At 36.2% G+C, this 12,909-nt stretch overlaps 1 protein-coding gene across 14 annotated transcripts in view; it reads left to right on the forward strand.

Moving 5' to 3' along the window:
- Positions 1-12,909, forward strand: part of cep170aa (centrosomal protein 170Aa) — a 59,104-nt gene that overhangs the window by 24,025 nt on the left and 22,170 nt on the right. For 13 of the 14 annotated variants that reach the window (XR_010804019.1, XM_066678422.1, XM_066678417.1 and 10 more), the window contains exons 4-8: positions 340-418; positions 1,501-1,559; positions 1,956-2,127; positions 5,746-5,883; positions 10,642-11,097. Coding sequence is in view for 13 of the 14 variants with exons in the window: in XM_066678422.1 (XP_066534519.1) it covers positions 340-418; positions 1,501-1,559; positions 1,956-2,127; positions 5,746-5,883; positions 10,642-11,097 (904 nt within the window). In the remaining variant the exon portion in view is untranslated. Of the gene's footprint in view, positions 1-339; positions 419-1,500; positions 1,560-1,955; positions 2,128-5,745; positions 5,884-8,476; positions 8,534-10,641; positions 11,098-12,909 lie in introns of those variants that run through there. The other variant, XM_066678430.1, reaches the window with a different exon arrangement.

Below are 12,909 nucleotides of genomic sequence, written 5' to 3' on the forward strand. Positions count from 1 at the left end.
CACAGGGTATTTGGAGATTAAAGTCAAACACCAAGCACACATGATTATTTCTTAACTTGTGATGTTCTTTAGTGGATTTGGTTTTTAACTGAGATTAAGGAAGCCAGGATCTAATGATATTAACTTAATTTAGTAAACATTTGCAGTGTAATCCTTTTGAGATTTTTTATTTTTTTGCTGCATCTCCTGAGACCAGGCTTCATGTGACCTCTATGAAATATTCTTTCATTACCATCTAGTTAAAATCCTGTAGACATGTGCCTTTTAGTAAAAGGGATTCCAATATTTCTGAGCAGAAAATGGAAATCCCAGAGCAAAACTGTTTCCTTCTGCTTTTAGACGTTTGTGAACGATGTTCGAATCCAAGAGCAAATGTATATCACTTTGAAGATTGATGACAAACTGAGGTTTGGATACGATATCCTTTTAAACATGCCAGCTCTTACTCCCGTACAGTCTGTAATATGTGTTATAGTTTTCTTTAGTTGTCTTTCAGCAAATGTGCATACATGTGTATAGGAGCATGTGTGTGTATGTTTAAGTGTATACATAAGTCTCTATTAAGGCTGCACAATTGAAGTTATGTAATAATATAATTTTGGGAGTAGGACCACGCCCGAACTCCTCTCAACCCTATATATACCCATCATTCACGTCATTTCTGCATCGGACAAACTCACTTAATTTAGTTCAGAAGACGGATCTCGACTCAACTGCTTCACTACGTCAGCTCGCTCCTCCGTGCTGAGTCATTCCTGCTGATCCCCATATTCGGAGCCGTGTCCGACTATTATCAAGCCCACCGAGCCTCCTGTTTAAAAAAAACTTGCTCCCACCTCCACCCCGTCTCCACCCTTTTTCTCATATTCATTTATTCAACGGGGGGATAACTGAACTCTCCCTGAAAGACTTCTTAAAGGGGTTCACCTCCCCATTTCAGCTTCTATGGGCATGGTCCGTACTAGCAAATCTTTGTTAAGTATTATTTTGATACCAATATGGCCTCAATATCCAAATATGTCAATAATCTGAGTCAAAATATACAATTTTGGATTTATCACTGCACTTTTAACCTTATTATTATTTACTTGCGTCAATACATTTACATTCATTGCAGTGGCACTAGCATATTAAGAAGGGAATTCAGATACTTATCACTGATTAGTTCAATGTGTTAACCGTTTAAAGCTAAGGTTTTAGAGAAATGTGAATGTGAATTGTAAGGAATGTGATCAAACATCTTTAAAATTTTTATAGACTTTGGTGTTTTTAGATATCATTTAAATGCTACTAATTTGAGACGTCACATTATTATTAACAATTTTAAAAAACATTCTAAGCATAATGCAAGTGTATTCTAATTAGGATACGTAAAATACTTATCACAGTAGTAGTGCTTTCCCTTATTGTGAAGCCTTAGTCAGTTATGTTTGCACTGTGTCTATAAACTGTACTAAATGATCCGTCCTATGAACATTTTTCTTCCTTAACTTGTCTCACATACCAACTTGTTCACTGTGGTTCGGGGAGAGCTTCATGTTCCAGAGGAAGCTCTAAAGGTAATGTACACCAACTCTGTTCATAGCTAAATATAACTATGTTTATCTGTAAATAAAACATGGTATCCCTCTCAAAACAACTCCTCATATCTCCAAAATTAAAAATGGATACTTGAAATTTTTAATTTAACTCAGTTGAGCTATTTCTCATGAAATTTAAACATAACACATATGACACAAATGTGTTTTTTCAAATCATGTAAGAACAAAAAAAAACAATTCATATGGAGATGTGAGGTTTGGTTTCCACATCACAATGATTTTAGCATAGTTTTAAAATAACAGTCAACTGTTATGTTTTAATGTGACAGTAGCCCTTATATTTGCACATTAACTACTGATGACATGTGATTTTTGCTGTCTCTGATTGTGTCTTTCTTTTGGTCTGTAATTCAGCATGAGAAGTTCACCAGCCAGCTCCAGCTAGGAAAGAAGCCCAACTGTGCAGAGCCCCCTAAAACACCCAAATCTCCACCAGCCAAAGCCCCAGTGAGCAAGGCTGCAGAACCTGTCACCGAATCTTCAACTAAACCTGCAGAAACCAGCAAGAATGACGAGAAATTGCCTGGTAAAAATTGTTTTGAAAACAAGTTGAACTGAGTCTGAAAGGTGCATTGTACACCATTAGTTTGTGGACACCTGCACAAGCCAGTGTTCTTTTGAAAAATAAGGTAATATTTGCTTCAGTAAAAACATCTACTCTTCTGGAAATTCTTTACTTCACTATACACTCAAATACTAGTGTGAGGATTTGATTGCATTCAAGTACAAGATCCTAAATGAGTCCAGGTACTGATGCTGCATGATTAATTCTGGATCATATAATGCCACACCAACCCATACAGCATGTATTGGGAAGCACAAGTTGCTTGGGATATTTTGGGGCATGATCCCCACTTAAAGGCTTAAAACATAATTTCGGAAAAATGTACACCGTGGGTCTGAAACATGTCTATACCCCTTACAATATTTGACTTCATTTAACATAAGGTGCATTTAAATTCCCAATTTTTGCACAAATACGCAGTTGTTCACATAGCATTTATTTAATCTTTATAGACAAGTGGATAAAATGGGATGTGCTATTGTTAGCTAGAGGGGAAAAAAAATCTCTCAGCACCACAGAGGAAGTCTGCAATGAGAGGGAGTGGCGTTTTTTAATCCAAAATCAGTACTTGGCCACGCAACTTTCTCCTGGCAGAATAACAACAGATCCTCCAAAAGGGTTTGATGCTTCAGAAAATGGGGACAGCCTGATTTTATTCTCCTACATCTGCCCCTGCCTGACTTATCTTACATACTGCCTTGACTCATGGATTACGTTTGAAACCCATTATAAAAAGAAACTGAAACAGAATTAGAATGACTCCATCCTGTCCTTCCAGATGCCTGTGGTCTAACCAGCAGTTTTCCTCTCTGTCAGCACAGCCTGGGAGTAATTATTATGATCTATATTCGGCCAAGACACTGACCAGTGGTAATGCTAAGTGTCCCTCTTCCATCCCATATTAGATATGATTAAAATTTGTACTTTGTGCGTTTCATCATATGATATATAGAGACTACAGCTTTTTAGAGTTGAATTAAAACCTGAAGTGCTCAGTTATGTTCAAATAACAGAGAAAGAGTTCATTTTATATTTTAAAATAGAATCCAGCTTAGTAAGACTATAATTGACATTGTAAAATTGAATCCAACCACCTATGAGTTATTTCGGCATCTGGGATTGTGCTGTAAAGGAAAATCTCACTATACATTAGCCCAGGGTTTAAAGGTGCAGTGTGTAAAAAGCCTTTAGTATCTACATATGCAGTGGGTCCGCATTCAACAGAGGTTACTGTGCTGCACCACCATATTTTTATAGTAGTTGGAATGTCCCAATTAAACACTAGCAGTAGATAGTGCCTTTTGCATTTTTGTGCTGAAGATGCAGCTTTAAATGTAAGGGCTGAGGAAAGGGTATTTATTTGGTTGCAGTCTGCTGGATGCCACTAAATCTTACCCATTGTACCTTTAATTTACATCGCCAATAATTATACTGCATAAGTTATACTGCAACATTTCTAGACAGTGCTACATATATATGTATACTGTGATGATATATGAAGCTCATTAGACACAGGTGTTGTTGATGTCACTTCAGATGAATAATCAGTTAAGCATCAACTAGGTATGCCATGATTATTACATAATAGCCCGACTGCAGAATTTTACATTGACCATGATTATACATTCATCTCATAAATTGAGAGAAACAAAAAACTCCCAGAACCTCCAAAATTTTGGAAGTACGGTCCATAAACTGTTCTTTTCATTTTTCCCTTTATTTTAAGTGTAGTCCACTTGTATAAATAATGTCTGAAGTTTGCTGCTATTTCATTGACACTGTTTTGCTTTTGACCACAGTACTATAGGCTTTGAGTGTATAGAAATGTAAAAGAATGTATCAGAAAATGAACATATAGGTGCCATTACAAGGAAACGTATTTGAATCTGTGAGATGACTAATTGTGAAGTTCTGCTATTGGAACAAGCCCAGCATTATTATTGAATGTAGAATATATTCATTTCATTCTCATATGCTTCAAATGCAAATGAGCAGAAAATCTAGTGTGTAACAGTAGCCTACATAATCTCAGGCAGCTGTAACTAAGCTACATTTCATCATGTCCTGCTCGTCTGGTTTCATTAACTGGCACTTTAAATTTAAGCCTGTGTAATTAAGAGGGCGGGATGGGTCTGCAGTGAAATGCTGGGTGTGTAATAATATGCCAGTGACAGACCCCACACTGCTTTTCTGCTCATCAGAAAGGAAAAAGCATGCTGCAGTTTTCTATGCATTCTTATCTCATTGCCACCTGCTTATTTTATCTAGATAATATCAGCTTTGCGTTAGAAGGCTCTGAGTGCTCCTGGTGCTCCTGTGGCATCCTCTGTTTTTGCAGTTCGCTAAATACATCCTTAAATAAAGCTTAAAAGCTCACTAGATTAATGGCCTGTAGACATTTAGCAGTGTTCAAATAATCCACTGAATCCACAGTAGCATAGAATATCTGTTTTGTTTACACATTACCTTGTGTGTGAGATATGATATGCATCACTGAAACTTAGAAATCCTGTAGACTGAATGACGTGTGATATACGCACACGGGCATGGGTTACGTTTGTATCTAAAGAAAATATATTCCCACAACCCATCAGTGTTCATAAGTGAAATGTTAAATCTCCTTTGTTTCTTATATTCTTGGATCTTGCCTGTCCACAAATCTGAAGAAAGATTTAAATATACTTTTATATATAAAATATATATAAAAAATATATAAAATATATATATATAAACTTAAAAGTTTAAATATACTTTTATTCACAGTCCAATTTGGATTGATCATTTATTGTTAAAATCAACTCTAATCAAAAGATTTTGAGTAAAACTTTATATAGCATATTATAATTTATAATTTATAATTATAACATTTTAATTAAATCTCATCTCAATCATCTCTTAAGAGCCAGTCAGAAGAATCCTCAGCGATTTTCAGTAATAAAGTTGGTAGTGAATATAAATTAGTGAGGGAAAATTTGTGCTTTGGAACATAGTTTTTTCTGTATTTTGTTTTGCTTTGTTTCTTTTATTTAAGGCAGTGTATTTTGGTCTCCTTATAAACTAAACTATGAACAGTAAAATCCACAGAAGTCAGCAAGCAATATAAAGGAAAGGAATATGTTGTGCAGCTTGGTGTAGACTTTAGCAGTAGTCAGTTACAGTCCAGTGATTTAAAGCTTAGTCCACATGTTGTCTTAGATGAAATGTTATAGAGTTCAGATTTTCAAGATCAGAATGTCAAGAATGGTTAGAAGGAAGAACTACTAATTTCTCTACACATTCTTTGAAGTGATAATCACCAACAGCTACAGGCATGAGTCCACATCCCAGTGGGTCAGAAATAGACAGTAAGGGGAACTGGGGTAACCTTGTTAGTTGGCTTATTTACTTAAGATTCCTGTTGCTTTCTTTTCCCTGCCTGGTACAGAATACAAACCAATAAAAACCAAAAGAAGAGATTGGTTAGAATATGGTAAATCTGGTAAATAGTTTAAAAACACTAGTTTCATTTTGAGTTTTAACCTTTTACAGAGAGCAGTGTGAGGTGAATAAATGTTGAAATTATCCTTTTTTCTGTTGAAGGAGATGTAGCAGCACTACACAGAGGAACACCTCTGTATGGACAGCCGTCCTGGTGGGGTGATGGAGATGCTGATGATGAGAATTCATTCAAGCAGGAGAATAAAGCAACTGGGAAGAAACAGGAGTCATCTGCAACAGGTATATATATCATTTTCTTACAGTTCAGTTTGATTTTTTTATGAGAAATCCTGATTATTGTTTGCATTATAACCTCATCTTACAAAAGCAGTAGTGCTTATTATACATGTTAAAGTTTGAAATATATTTTTGTCTCTTTTCAAGAAATAACCCAATACAATTTATTTTTTATTTATTTGGATATTTTTTATGTAAACTAAAATGTTCAGATTAACAACTAGCTGTTTAGAGTTGTGGAGCTTGAAGTGTAAATAAATCTTGTTAGTGCAGCATAATTTGCCAAAAAAAGGGAACAAATTGCAGTTATATATGTAGACAATTAAAAATCCACACTATATGTTTTAAATAAAAAAGTAAATTACCAGCCTACCGTAAAATCTTAAGCTGATAGAACATTTAATAGTAACATGACATCATTTTATTTTTCATTTTATGTAAATTGTGAGCTATTTTAAAGCACAAACATTTAAAAATATAAATTATATTAAAAAAGAAAAATTAAAAACCTTTTTAAATCTGCTTTCTAATCTAGGAAGTGCTGGCAGTAAACCAGACAGACTTGCTGCTAGTATGGTGTGTTTTGGTCTAAGGGTCTGCAATCGCATTAACTTGTGCCATGCAGGATTAACAGGATAGAGATTACTGAGCCCTTACTACAGCAGGATGCTCCACTGTCTGTGAACCCAGACTAGTTGACACTCTAAAAGAGAAAAAGAGCACTGAATCTATGGTTAACATCATATTATATACATATTTATATTTGTTTCCCTTATGTTTATATTAATATATTCATTTTACATTTATTAAAGTGTTAATAAATTGTTTAATGAACCTAATGCAGATTCGTACTGTATAATCATTGTGATCATCAAAAGTATACCATTATTGCAGTTTACAATATAACACTTTGTAAAAACCCACAAGGTTTTTCTTTTTTAATGAAGCATGGCATCAGGTTTTACAGTGCAACTTTATGCAAAATATTCATTCATATCGTTTATTCATTCTCTGTAACCGCAGTTCAGGGTCATGGTGGGTCCGACGCCTACCTGGAATCACTGGGCGCAAGGCACCTGGACACCCTGGAGAGGGCACCAGTCCTTCACAGGGCGACACACACACACACACACACACTTTTTGAGTGACCGATCTACCTATCAACATGTGTTTTTGAACTGTGGGGGGAAACCGGAGCACCCGGAGGAAACCCACACGGACACGGGGAGAACACACCAAACTCCTCACAGACAGTCACTTGGAGTGGGACTACAACCCACAACCCTCAGGTCCTTGCATTGTGTGGCTGCGTCTTAATTTTTACTGTCTCGTGCACTTTAACTGCCATGTTGTTTACTTATGAATAAATAGTGTTCACAATCAATGAGGGATCCCTAGAGCTTTTTACTCCTCATTCATACAATGATAACATTCATAATATCTGCACAGCAGTTGGCTTCGACATTGTGTGTTTGTGGATGAGGATAAGCAGTTCCTCTTTCAATAAGGACTAAAAGAGTCTATGCTCTTTGCAGTATGCTGAGAAATTGACCCAGATATCTGTTACATAGACCAGAGGTGAGCATGTTTTGAGCTAACAGTGTTCAGTGGCAGGTGTGCCTAAATCTGGGTGCATTTTGAAGAATGTTTTTAGGGATGCATTTCCAAGAATGCAAAGTTAAGTAATTGACAGAGAAGGCAGAGACAGAGATGGCTCTGGTTTGGCCATATTGCTTTGATAAATAAGCTACTCTAGCTGGTGCTAGTTAGGTTCAGAAGTAAGGAAAGTATATTTTACAGATGAACATGTTTCTGCTTTGTCCAAATATGACAAAAAAGAGCTAGTAAAAAGACGATTTCTCATCATCTTTCAGTGATATATTGGATTAGATTTAGATCATTGGCTCTGAGACCTTTCCATTATTCATCCAACAAGAAATTAATTTCTAAATGTGCTACTCTGTGTGTTGCAAATTGTGCAGCAGTACTGTCACTTCAGTACATAACTATTATAGTTATATATAAATATATATATATATAGTTTGTCATAACAAAACTATTTTGTTTTTCTTTCCCTGTGCTTAACCTATGAACTGCTCATTAACAAAGTTCAGATAGCTCGGGATGTTCTTTCTTTCTAAGAATCTGCAATGTGACTGCATCCTTGACTTCTGGTGTCTGTTAATTCAATTCCCTCAGACTACAGTAAGCCACAGTCAATGGCCCTAAACATTTCTGTCCTAATACTGGGTAAACAGATTCTTGGGACATTGTTAAGAGACATTCTACATTATTTTACCATTTAAAACAGTGTGTGGCAGAATTCAGGTGACATCTTAAGTAGCCCTTTATGAATCAGCTTTTTTTCTCACGTTTGTACCAGAGAGAGAAAAAAATAAAAACAGGCAAACCTTCACTAAACTTCTCGCCACATCAAAGCATGCTGTGTTATTTTTAGTCTGTTGTTCTTCAGTGAAAGGTAGCGGCGCTAGAGTAGCTGGGAGAGGAAGAGGGCGAGAATGAAACTGAGCTGTGCATAGACTCATTTAAGCCTGGCCCAGCCCCCTCCCTGTGTATTGTCACTGAAGGGTTTCTACATTTGACTTTGTGTCATCAAACTGCCGCACCTTCTACAGATGAAACTCCAGCTTTTGTGAGTATTCTTGCTCTGTATTTATCATTTTAAGAGGACTTGGAATGTAGACAGTGTTGGATATCTAAGTTTTCTACACTGTTTAAAAATTAAAAATCTTTTCCTATTACATTTGTGGACAACATTAGTTGCTCAAAAGTTGCTTGTTAGTGCCTGGTTCATAGTGTTGGATGAGAGGTGGCCAAGTTCTTGTCTGTAGTTCAGTCTCAGACAAACAAGAGTTTTATTATGTCAGCAAATCTAAGTCCAGTGTGAGACTTGACTGAAGTTTCCACTAAAACTCATGAGACGACACAGCCGAGATTCCTGGGCTCCATTTTTCAGGAGAAATATCTGAGTAACAGGAGACTTTAGCTAAATTCTTATTTGTTTTTCCATCCGATCTCATTAATGTCTATAGAAATATTAAGTAAATGTCTTTGGGAGACATGGGACATGGTCTAAAAGAAAATGCCCCTGGCTTTGTTAACACAGCCACAAAATGTTATGTGCTTCTACCATAAAGTACACTGTTACAAATTTATATCACATCTTGACTTTCCAGATTAATTTACAGGATGTTGCCATATAATGCCACGTTTAATCATGCTAATCATGTTGTTTGTGAATGTGATGTTGATTCTATTCTTAAATTTGGGGAGGGTTTTTTTCAGTGTGATAAACTAGGAGACGTGCATTTGGAAATTGAGGAAGTACAAAAATATTTTTTGAAAAAGGAAGTTTGATCATTCTTCTGAGTTGATGTTAATTATAGGAACCCTAAAACTTTTAAAGCATCTTTCTACAGCAAGATGAAAATCACACAGTGTCACACACTTGTAACAGCAGGTTGAAGCATGTTTAAACTATCAGGACATGATATGTAATTCCATTTTCCATTTTGTAATTCCATAAAACAGCATGCACAGTATATCTGAAATGTAGGAAATAAAATTTGATCCTATAGTTTTGACCATATAACTCACAATTCTAGGTTTAAAGGGTAATTTGTCCCTTTTTGTATAATATAACTGTTGTTTCATAGGTTAAATGAAGTCTGACACTGATTGTGAAACAAAAACTGACTCTGTAAAGCTAAGAATTAAAATGCTATTGCTTTCAGATACACACTTCTCTTTTTTACATGAAGTTAGATCTTTTAATTCTGTAAAAAAGCCTCTCTGTTTTCAAATGGGAAAAATTAAGAGCCATGCACAAATGCTGATGTCCTATATTTTTCATGCACATAACTGATACATGAGCATTAATAAAACATACATATAAGGACTAAATTCCTAGATAATAACATTTATTTCCTGAAGGTTAAGAGTTAAAAGAAGACATCCAGTGATTGGTGTGGTAGAGTGCTAACAACATTGGCTTCCATGTGAGAGACCTGGGTTTGATTCCAAGTCTGGGCAACCAGTCTGTGCCACACCAATAAGAGTCCTTGCGCAAGACTCCTCACACTGCGTTGGCCTAGCTGTAATACCAGTAACTTTGTAAGTCGCTCTGGGTTACGGCGTATGCCATAAATGTAAACACTTTGCACTTACAAAGAACAATAAATGTGTCATCTAATATTGGTTTGAATGATCAAATCTAAAATCTAGTCCTTCAAATTCACGATTTTAAGCAAATTTAAACTGTGGGATATCAGCATCTGGCCAGTGTTTTAAACCAGTGTATTTGTTGTATTTGAGAGGAGCAAACAATGCATGCGATACTGAGTTACAGTGTTTTACTTCACTTTGCTGCCAGTTGGAGTGTCTGGATGGTGAATTAGTGGAAAGCCGTATGTCTCACCACCTGTGCTCAATTTGCCACCAGGCAGCAACAATGGCGCTCAACTCCTCAGGCATCTGTTATCAGTAAATTGAGTTACTTAATCATTAATAACAGAGAATCCTAACTGGCTGTCATTAGCTGTCTTACTAATTCATGTCAGATCCAACAAATCAAGTTACGACGGCACACTTAGCAGACTGTTCCATTTATTTTAAATTGCCTGCTGCAGATGGAATTGTCAGATGCTGAAAGCCTGGCGTGTTGATTCTCCTGCATGGGTTCATGACCCCTGACTCATGACATGCTAATTTTTAGTATTCTTGTTTTCTGTGACCATACAGACAGCAAAGAGGCCAAGAGGACGGAGAAATCCAAGGAGAATGGTATAGGTTCTATAGGCCCAGAGCCTAGCTACTTTGAGATCCCCAGTAAAGACGGACAAATGACAGAGAACAGCATCCATGAGGTTCCTACCAAGGACACAGAGGGAAATGCAGCCACAAAGTCCACCGCAGGCAGCACCACTGCACAAGCCAACACCTCCTTCACCATAGAGTTTGACAACACCTCTCCGGGGAAGGTTACTATTAAAGACCATGTATCCCGCCCAAGGCCTAAGAAGTCTCAGCCCGGAGGCAAAGAGCTGAGCACCCTGCAGGCTGCCATCATAGCCTCAGAGAGCAAGGTGGCTGACTGGCTTGCACAGAATGACCCACCTCTGGTCAGAAGGGAGTCCACTGAAGAGGATAGCAAGAGCATTAAGAGTGACGTCCCTGTCCACCTGAAGAGGTTGAAAGGTAAGTTTCTACATTCTACAACACTTGTCTACACAGAGTTTTGGCGTAGACTTTGACCTTACTTATGTTACAGTCCAATGGAAAATGCGGAAACCTGTGGTCAAATGTTTTGGTACATTTTTTATTGATTTTCTAAATGACAAGTAAACAAACCACAAACAGATCTAACTTAAATATGGCATTTTTAAGCAAACTGTAACTCATTTTTTTTAAGCTCCTGGGTCTAAGAGTATCTTTTTAAATGACTATTGAATGCATTTTATACCCAAGCAGTCTCAGCTGTCTCTGTAATAAGGTCACATTAGACTTGGCTTGCTGTTGAAGCAGATCCTGTATCTCTAAAGCAGAAAAGTCCAGTTGATTGTGAAATCATACTTTTAATCATGAGTGTACATTGGTCAATTTAACAAGTGTAGACAGAATGGAAAGGGAGACAAATTCAGGCCATTTTAACCATATTTCTAAAGTTATATTATTGAAAAGATATAAATAAATACATAAATTACATACATATTACATACATTTAAAGTGCAAGCACATTTTTTAAACACCAGAACATTAATTATAATTTTCATTCATTTATATAGAATTGGTTGTGACATTTATCACATTGCTTGATATCACATTTTCAGTGCTGCCGGATTTCAAACTATAATATAGTATAATACAGGCTAACGAGAGTGTTCATGTTTGACAATAATATCAATATGTGCAAGACTGGACTTAAATTGTGTTTCACTTAAATTTGAATATGTTCCTCAGTTTATTAATTGTTGAAGTTTTAGTCATTTAAAGCATTTTATTCCCCTTATGGACTAGATAATTAGCAATGTTTGTCACCCTACTAAGGACCCTTAGTAATACACCCTTGAAATCTGTGCATCTGATAGTCTGCAGGTAACCTGAGATTTAACACTGGTGAATATGCTGTGTGGTAACATTATAGAAGAAGGAGAAAATTGTCCGTGGAATTTAATGCAAGATTGTATTCCAGGTCATGTTGGAGCATTTCTATTGGTCTATTTCACACACTGTGAAGGACAGCTGCTGTGCTCAAATGATTTAGTAAACTAAAAATGGACAAAATCAGATACATGGGTTTATTTGGACAACAATGATATATACAACATACAATTTATTTTTTGTTGATAATATCTTCTGAGCAAGTTATTGGAACATTTCTCCTCAATGTTCCAAGTCATCCCATTGATTTGGTGGAATCCTTCACTAGCATGTTCGATTTTATTTAATGAAAAAATATACCCTAAACGGATATTGGATTATAATCACCTAATTAATACTGGGCTTCATGAAGGAGAGATGTTTATGAAACAAACTCACTAATTGTTTTGTTAATATTATTTGTATTAATTAATGCTTTCATCTTATCAAATTGAACCTAAGTGACTTAATAATACAGCTTTTAAAATATTATTTTCTTTAACTTTTGCACAGTACTAAATGCAGTTCATGCACGTCCTCACTTTCCCCGGCCGGAATGTTTGATAAGTTGTTTGGAATGTGTGTTTGGAGTGTGTTTGGAGCTCTTGTCTCATTTTCAACAAAAGTGAGAAATGTTACCAGCAGAGGAGAGGAGCCATTGTGAGTAGGTCTTATTTTAGCAGCCTTCAAAACAAACCCAGAAAGACAGACCTTCAGGGGCTAAGACTCTTTTTTCAGAGCCACAACATTTTTACGTGAGAGAGTTTTGTGTTTAATTGAATATGTAACACACTTAAAGAATTGGTTTTGCAAATGTATACTGCTAGCTATTTTGTGTGAAATTTCAGCTGTGTGTCGCTTTCTAAGGGA

The sequence above is a fragment of the Hoplias malabaricus genome, chromosome 8, assembly GCF_029633855.1.
Source record: "Hoplias malabaricus isolate fHopMal1 chromosome 8, fHopMal1.hap1, whole genome shotgun sequence".
NCBI lineage: Eukaryota > Metazoa > Chordata > Actinopteri > Characiformes > Erythrinidae > Hoplias > Hoplias malabaricus.